This window comes from Archocentrus centrarchus, chromosome 1 (genome assembly GCF_007364275.1).
Source record: "Archocentrus centrarchus isolate MPI-CPG fArcCen1 chromosome 1, fArcCen1, whole genome shotgun sequence".
NCBI lineage: Eukaryota > Metazoa > Chordata > Actinopteri > Cichliformes > Cichlidae > Archocentrus > Archocentrus centrarchus.
Window position 1 is genome coordinate 4,068,442 of NC_044346.1, and position 9,368 is coordinate 4,077,809.

Consider the following 9,368-nt stretch of genomic DNA (forward strand, 5'->3'; position numbering starts at 1 on the left):
AGAGAGAGTCAACCGCATCAAGTCAATATTTAAAGAAAAAAATGACATTTCTATGCACTGTTTCTATGGGGCAGAGACTAAATAAGAACATGCTGTATTCTACTATCACTGTCAACAAATCTGAAAATCTGCCAAGACCAGGAGGACTGCAGAGGTGAGGTCAGCAGATGGTCGTGAGCTCCGACATCAACTTTCAACTTCTGACTTTTTAATATCTGTGTGACGGTCACGTTGGTTGAACAGAAATTAACAGCTGACTATCATCTACATATTTGTAGCATATCTAAGTAAGAGAGAATGATTTGGCCTTCATTTAAGACATTCACACTGCAGATGTGCTGTACTGCTGTACATAACATTTCCACAAACTATATAAAATACTTGTTTCACATATATGCCATAAAAAACAAACAAACAAAGGAAGTATAGTGTTACTTGTGAATTGTTCAGCAGTTGGTTACTAACCTCTTTCTGAATTTCAAGACTTTCCACTTGGGCCTTAGTGGCGATCCTCATCCTGTGAAGCTCTTCCTGAATAACGGTCAGTCCTCTCCCAACATTTTTGCTCACTCTCTGGTATTCCTCAGTCTCCTCAGCAGTCCTAACCACACACACACACACACACACACACACACACACACACACACACACACACACACACACACACACACACACACACACACACACACACACACACACACATCAAATTCAGCTATTCAAATTCAGTTTAGTCATAGCTATTCACCTATGCCTAAACTTGACTCCAGCATCACTACATGTTTGTTGCATGTTTGACTCCAAACTGAACCATTACCTTAAAACACTTTTGCAACACAAGTTCAAACTCAGAACTGTTGTGTTAAGCAGATCAAGCATGACAGGATGAAACTAAACTTGAAGTCAGTTTAATGAGTCTGATCATTACTGTTCCTATAGGACACCAACAGTAAGACTGTGCAAGTGTTTCATAATTAACTGATGAATCAAAAATAGCAATCATTCAAAAATTAGCCAGTTACACTAAAGAAACGCATCATCATCCTGGATCTGTGACCCAGAGTTTTAGGCTGAACTTTCTTGAACTGCACATTTGAGTTTTGAGGTTTAGAGATTTCTTTATTGTTGCGTTCTCTGGTTTTGCTGTTATGGGTCATGCTCTTAGTTTAGTTGTATCTTCAGGCCTTCTTAGTTTAGTTACCTGAGTCTTGTTTCTGGTTATGTTTTGATTCCCTCAGTGTGCTTGCCAAGTCTGTGTTCTGTGTTCCTGTTACTCACTTCCTGTTTTATTTTTCTAGTCTCCTGTTCTCTGTGCATTATGTTTAGTTTTGCTCCTCTTGTCTCGTTAGTCTTATTGTTCCCCTGTGTTTCCACTCCCTCCTCGTTACCCCTAATGCATGTATTGTCCATGTTTCCTCCTGTTCTTTGTTGTGATGTCATCAGAAACTTCCTGCTTGTGGTTGTGTGTCTTGCTTTTTCTTAGGTGCCTGATACGCCTCCTGTTTTGTGGATCAGGCTCCCTTTGGAAGGATTTTGTATTGTTTTTGCTCAAAAAAACAAGTATTAAAGTCAAGTTTACGTAAGTCTTCTGAGTCTGCACTGGGGTCCACACTTTGCCTGCCACACATCTTGTTTCATGACACAAATGTGCTTTCTGTAGGTTGATATAACCTTAAAACTAAGATAGTCGGAGGCAGAACAGACTCACCTCTGTCGGAACGCCGGTATGGTATAGGCTTGTTCTGCCATAGCCTCTGTGGCCTGGGCCTGCACCTCACTCAGCAATTTAGAGCTTGATTTCCTGTTGAAGGGAGAAGCCGTCATTATAAAGTAGCCAAAGGAAATTCCCACCATAAAGGACGTTCAGATTTTAGCTTTGCAGAAGCTCTCACTGGGCTAAAAGACACCAAGATCCACATGAGGTTTCCCTTTGCAGTGATTGTGTAGTAAATGGTGCCAAGCTCTGAGAAATAAACACACCTTTGTCGGCAAACTTGTTGACTATACTGGTTGTTTGTCTTCTGAGCATACACACACAATATAAAAACATTTACACTTACAGTAAACAATAACTTCTGAGGTTACAAAAATCTTAACAGAATGCACAATTTTCAGGAATTTCCCTGCAGATCTGCTCTGCATGGATACCACAACCATTATTAGTTGGGCACTTTTGTTTGCCTGCAGCGAGTGTCATGAACACAATTAACAAATAAACTAAAATTTCATGCAGAAAATTCTTTCCTTGTGTGCTTGGTGAAATTGCCAGAAAATTGACATTCTGTATAGAAACTAACCAGCCCACTACATTTTTCTTTTTCATAGTGCTAACATCACTATGTGTAGTTAATGGCCTCAGTCATCGGTGACATTAGCCATCAGCCATAAGGCAATGGCAGGCTCCTACGTGATAGCTTGGGGATCAGAACTTGGCTTGTGCTCGCTCAGATCATGGACTTAAGGCAGTTTATTGCCTCGCCACTAGTGATGAAAAAGCCAGTCTTCAATGTGTCTATTAAGTTAAGCATGACTACACTGTATATACAAAGAGCCAGAAAGCTTTTTAAAAGCATGATATAGCAATGCAATAAACTGCATACACGTCTTTCATTGACTTGAGTAATAAAATCTGCTGGCAGAAGCTGCAGAGCATCAGCACTTCCTGAAACCCTGACCTAGGTTCAGCTCTCAGATATTATGGACCTCACAAAGACACAGAGCTTTAGAATCACTGATGATCATTTTAAGATATTTCAAGACTGCAAACACACAGTTGTTTGGTTTCAGCATATCTGCACTGTCTCCAAGCACATTTTACATTCCACACATTGCATACACTAGAAATGCAACAGTTGCTGTGTAGTTTTACATGTCATAATACACTGACGTTTGACAAAGGAACAAACTGAGTCAGAAAGAGGGATGAAAATGTATTCCCAGGAAGGCTGATTTGTTCATGAAAATCTGACCTTGCAGAGCTTTAAATTTAGCATCAAAAAGACAAACGAACAGCCAGCTAGGAAGCAGACACACCCACTATGAGAGCTGCTCCTCAGCAACACCCCCTACGTGTAGCTTTTGCTCTATGTCGCAAAGCAGCAAGAGCTGTGCTTTTGAAAGCAGCAGGTAAATGTCACTGTCATACCTTTCTGTGTGCTGCTTGGAAACATGTTTAGTGTGCTGATAAGCATAATCAGTTTTGACTTGGCTCACATGCTTCTTCTTATACCAAGGTATGACTTTGGAAGCCATGACTGGAACACTTCAAGGAGACCTGGCCAAGAGCACCAGGGGGAGGGGGGAAACCAAACATGTGTTAGCCATGTTAGAAATGTCAATACAAGTCTTTTCTTTACCATCACGGTCACTGCAGTCATTCTGTGATACACATTTAAAGTATCAGATGTGTTGTCATCTCTTAGGTCAACAGTATGCAAAGGTGAGAATTTATACCTATACATAACAAATTGCTGGTAAAATACAAATGCAAGAATATCTATTCAACATATTCATCTCACAGGAGGAAAAGTTAAAAGTCCAGCATTTAGGCGACATTACAGCAGTTCCAACTTTTTGCTGGAGCTCAGCACTTCAAATGCGTCCCCCTAACAGCCTCACACAGCTCAGCTATGAATAGCTTGCAGCAGTCTGCCTATTCCATTATTGGATAAATGAAGGAAATAGTGTCATTACCAGCAGAGCACAGTCCTCACACTATTTAATTAAAAGGATTGTGTAGGAAATCAGAGTGATCAGACTGTACAGGAACAAGACTTAAGATCTAAGCCAGCTGTCATATCCACACTCTGCCTCGGGCTAATTGTGCTTCCATTCTGTATAAATAATTATTTCAGCACAGTATCAGTCTTTTTTGGCTGACACAAATTAAGAAAAGAGGGTCAGCAACCTTTTAATACCCTGGTATGAAAGGAAGTACAGCTCAGGGAGATTACAGACTGCCGCTTCACTTTCCCCACACAAGAGACAGATTATCTACAGCCATTTATTTATGCAACACATTTCACTTATCCTAGGGTTGGCAGCAGATACATCCTCTTCCTACCTCATTTTGAAAAAGGTTATTTCTAAAATAAAATTAGCACGCCAGCTAGCAAATAGCAACAAAAGAGACTTACCCCAAGAAATTTAAACAGCGCAAAGCAGTGGCAGAGCAGCCTGGTGCCACTTGGGAAGCACTTGCTGATGGCAACAAAAATATTACCCTCTTCTCACCGAAGGAATGCTGTTCCCCTTCCACCCCATGTATGGATGCACTTAAGACTATATATAGCATTTACCCCCAAATTTCCCTCTCATTCTGCACTTTGCACATGAAGAGTGTGCACCTGTACCTGAAAGTTTAATAAATCATTCTGGAGGCAGGTTTCATCCTCTAAATTATAATATGGGAAGGTGTTTTTTTAGACTTTATTGAAACATTAAAGGAGAGAGAAGAGTTGGAACAGTAAAACAGTGAATGGTAACAGGGTTTGGAAAACGTTTTTTTTCCCCTCACAATATTTCATTTTTGAAAATCAGAAAATTGGCTCTGAAACAGCAGACTGCATTTCTTCTTATTACTGGCAGAAAGTCTCACCTTTCTCTAAAAGTATTAGTATGAGGCATCTCTCCTTTAATCATCAGAAATATCGATCTATGCAAGAGTTAGGAAGAGGTTTTCAGGTCATTTCTGGCAGATCCCAACACTCAAAGCCTTGTGAGACCTTTTTAGGTTTCTCGAGACAGCCTGTCCTCCTTGGCTCAACACTTGCAGGCAGCAGTCAGGCTATTTTTAACAGCAAGTCCTCAGTTACAGTGATACCCCTACTTCTTACTGTACAGGAGCCACTGCAGCTATTTTTATTCAAACAAGTCTATTAAAATAACTAATACACATGGAAATATCTTCTAAGGCACAATTAATACCAGAAAACATCACAGTGAATGAAAAAAAAAAGGTTGAAGGTCTTAAATTTTGCCTGTTTGATTTTTAGTTGTTAAAATGCATTTTTTTATGCTTACAGGATTCTGGTCTACATCTTTGCTCACTTTAATATTCTCAAAAACAAATATACAAATTAAATTCTCAAAACCTGTATTGGATGTCCTAATCTTAGTAATAACTTTACCATTATATCATAATAATTATTACACTAGTAAAACTGATTTTACACATTTACAAACATTATAATGTTTATAAGTGGCCACTAAGTGTATGCGTGGCCAGGAACCTCTACACTTGACCTCACGATTCCTATAATAATACTAAAAATATTTATGTAACACTTATAAATAATAGGCAAAGGTACAAATAAAATAACAGATAAATCTAAGCAATGATTATGAACCATAATTATCAAAATAATCTACACATGTAAAATTGGTGGAGTGAGCATATGCTATGATTTTCACTGGGCGTGACCAGGAGGGACAGCACAGGATGAGCAGCTTGGCTGAGAGGATAGTGGAGGTATTGAACAAAAGATGTTCAACATGGAGCTGCAAGACAGGAGGAAAAAGAGGAAGACCACAGAGGAGGTTCATGGATGTAGTGAAGGAGGACATGCAGAGGATCAGAGTGACAGGGTGAGATGGAGGTAAAAAATTTACTGTGGTGACTCCTAAAGGGATCAGCTGAAAGAAGACGACGTCAGTGGCGACAAACGCTCAGCTTGGTGTTATTTTCTGTTAAAATGCTGCCACCTGGTGTCCATCTGCGTCTTTTCAGACTTTCAGGCTCCAGAGCAAAGTTATAATGCGCTTTAAGGCAGCATACCGAAACTTTCACAATTAAGACCAGAACAAAGTGCAAAAAACTGAAGTAAAAACTAATGAAAATATCATCAGTTTAGGAAAATCTCTCCTCACATTTTTATGTTTTAAATTCACATTTCTAGATTTTATTATTTGATTTGAATTTCTGTGCCAATTTGAAGCCCTGTGACAGACTGGCGACGTGTCCAGGGTGTACCCCACCTCTCACCCCATGACAGCTGGAATAGCCTTCAGCACTCCCTGTGACCCAGAAACGGATAATCACAAAAAAAATGGATGGCTGGATCAGAACTAGTGAAAGTTTTACACATAATGAAATCATACACCGAAAAGCAGCATTACTCAGTCAGTGTACATTTACCCTTTTGTAATGCAGACTAAGACCACAGAAAGTCATCATCCTCAAGTAAAGCCTCACTAACACTGACTGAAATTCACTAACTGCCATAGCTGTTTGACATAATGGCCCTGCGTTAAAAATATTGATCAAGTTAAATGAACAAACTCTGACATAACCACAAACACTTCTGGAGTTGAGATTATTTTTCTGTTAAACAACTTTTATATCACAGTTCTCTTCATTGGTTTCGGTGTCTGTGACTTCAGATCTCCTGCTGGACTCCAGTCTCTTTCCTCTTTCTGGCCCCAGTGCGGAGCATGTTTGTACTGGAAGTAAAAGAGATTATTGGAGCATGATAATGTGATGAGCACGAAGTCCAGACGTTTGAGGTGCCTCGCGTCTCCAGAACGATATTACATTTAGACTGCCCGGGTGCCAACAGATGCAGAGACTTACTGATGCATGAGGACTGCTCTTTTGGTTTTAATTTAATTTCAAGTTTTGCTTTTATTTGGTGTGAACTTATAAACAAGAAGAACTCTGAGAGTTGGTGGATAATAGGCGTTGATTTGTTAATAAGTGGACATGAATAAGTTGAGCTTATGGATAACCAGCTCATTCTTTCTCCTGACACTTTCTTCAAAGATAGAACAAATTTTGGGGTCAACTTGAAAGAAAAGTAGATGTGAAATATAAAAGTGAGGTCAGATTTGGATGCAAACTATAATGTGATATGTAGAATCCCCATATACAAGCATCATTTCCTAAATGTTACCAATACAAAGGCAGCAGAATTTTAAGCATACTTTAACAAATAAAAGACATTTTATGAAAGTTTGACCTTATTTGACCTTGAAGAAGAGGTCAGAGGTGCAAAAAAACATGATACTTAGAATCCACATATATCGTTTCCTGTATGCCAAGATGTAGTTCTTGGGGATATATATTTTAATGTGCAGCACTTTGGTCAACGTTGTTGTTTTAAATGTGCTATATAAATAAACTTGACTTGACATCTTAGCACTGACAGGATTTCCTTTAGAGGATGACTGCAGATAATTTCAGTCTTTTTTTTAATCCTTATTTTTCATAAAATTTGAAATGCTTATGGTTTTTAGAAAAAAAAATGCTCCACAATCTGGCCAGTTTTCTCCTTGGTACACAAAAAAAAATATAAAACTAACAGGCATACTGTAGTGCAGTAACAAATTTACTGAGGACATTGAAGCTCCCAGAGGATGGAGAGGTTAGGGGATATTCCTCCGAAAATAAGAATGTGTGTCTTTACAAACAAGACCGCGATCTACTGTAGCAGGCTATTCATATTCACTCTCCAGAGAGGATGAACTCTCAACTTCAGTGACAGCAAAATTTAAGTATACTGATAATCAACAGTCTAATATACAGCATAACGTAACAGAAAAGGTCCTGTGTGGAGAAAAACATTTATTTTTCAGACAGGAACAACCACACAACAAGAAAAACAGAGAAACTCTATCGTGTTGTTGTTATTACTCTTCTTATTATGGTGATTATCATTATTATTACTATATTTAGCTGTTTCAAACACTGCAAATCTTTGTAATTGATGTTTGTGGGTGTGGAATTCTACCTCCCCACTACACTAAGGAAAACTCCAGTACCCAAGCTCCACCAGCAGACGCTGTAGTCCTACAGCTGCTTCCTCTGGCAGGCGTTCTATACAAAGAGAGACTGTGAATGATTTTAAGCATTAGGCATAAATCTGAGTAAAATCAGAAATGATCAAAATTAAGAAAATAATATTTTTCACCTTTTATCCTGCATTTTTACTGCATAGGAGTAGCCGTGGATACAGGTTGCTTTGCAACCATCACATAATTTGAGCACACAAAACAAATAAACCACAATAAAAGCAGAGATCTGTGCACTAATGGAAATACAAACTACAAACAGCCAAATTAGACTTTTTTTTTTTTAAATCCTGCTTAAGCACGTGTTATATGATTATACAGGCAGGTCTTTGTGAGTAGGAAGAAGAGCACGACATTTAGGTCATCAGGAAAGGTCACCCTGAAGCAGCCATGACACTAGGCTGGATAGTCCTCCTCAGAGGGGAGTGAATGAACGCTAAGCCCTCCCCCTTTTTCCTCTCTCCTTTCTGAGTTGCTGTTTTGGGGCACACACTGGGGGAAGACAGCACCAGGAAGCCATTCTTAAATTCTCTGACTTAGCAGCCAGCTAAAGATGGGACGCGAGAGGAGGGGGGGACTGTGTGTGGAATAGAGGAAAATCAAAGAGGGAAGCCCTAAATCTCAATGGTTTGAGAGTGTGTGTGTGTGTCTGTGTGTGTGTGTGTGTGTGCATGCTGCTGGGGGGGTATAATGAAGACGTCACAAGCTTTAGACGTCACTGAGTCAGGAGACATGGTACATTTTACGCAGAGCGTGGCGACGTAAGAGAGCTGCAGAGGGGAGAGTGGACGGGTTGTCCCTGACTATGTATAGCAATGCTGAGACACTTCAAACACGTGCTGTCTAACGCTGAAGAGGGGACATGAGATTAGATTTTCAAAAATATAAAACACATTTTTCCATTATATCACTTAATATGACTGCAGAAAAAAAGCATAAATCATACAGCATATTTGAGAGCAGTTGTCCTCATTCATTTACTGCTGCTTGCTTAAAGTTCTCATAGGCCTGACAATTAACATTTACAGTATACTGCCAATATAAGGGTTCACTCCCCATTAGTGACAGTATAAGATCTATTTAAAAGGGAAAAAATGTATACATATATTTTGCTCCTATATTTCTATTATAAAATAATTCATACTAAGTTTAGAAAGAGAAGCCACTTTACGACTCAAAGAAGAGTTGAGAAAATGTTTTGTTCTTGTCTTTGCACGATTCTTCATGATGTTTTATATTCTTTGTGACTTTGTGTTTTTTTTTTGAATAAAACCACAGATTGGTGGATTGATAAGTTCACAATGTTTCCCTTCTATTAAGAAATGTCTTCCCAAGGTCAGGAATGACGCTTCGTTTTAAAGCTGTATCTCTGGCTGCTGTGTTGCTGTGGGTGGGGTGTGCGCTGCAGTGATAAGAAACCATTAACACCAAGTCCGACACTCCAGCCGTGCAACTGCATTTGTAGAGCTATGAGAAGATGTTTGGATGTTGCAGCATGTATGTGATGCCCTTCAGCCTGCAGCTGATGCTCGGCGTGTTGCAGTAAGAAGAGAAATAGTGACATCATCATGTGGTTGCCCTGC

At 39.3% G+C, this 9,368-nt stretch overlaps 1 protein-coding gene across 5 annotated transcripts in view; it reads right to left on the bottom strand.

Annotated features, from left to right (window-relative positions):
• The window catches only part of myom2a (myomesin 2a), a 55,577-nt gene that overhangs the window by 27,251 nt on the left and 18,958 nt on the right, over positions 1-9,368 (bottom strand). For 2 of the 5 annotated variants that reach the window (XM_030731048.1, XM_030731028.1), the window contains exons 1-4: positions 4,134-4,209; positions 3,143-3,271; positions 1,706-1,798; positions 466-601 (exon numbers count right to left, since the gene is read on the bottom strand). In XM_030731048.1, coding sequence (XP_030586908.1) covers positions 466-601; positions 1,706-1,798; positions 3,143-3,249 — 336 coding nt within the window. In that variant the 5' untranslated portion in view covers positions 3,250-3,271; positions 4,134-4,209. Of the gene's footprint in view, positions 1-465; positions 602-1,705; positions 1,799-3,142; positions 3,272-4,133; positions 4,292-9,368 lie in introns of those variants that run through there. The other 3 variants (XM_030731033.1, XM_030731041.1, XM_030731020.1) reach the window with 2 other exon arrangements.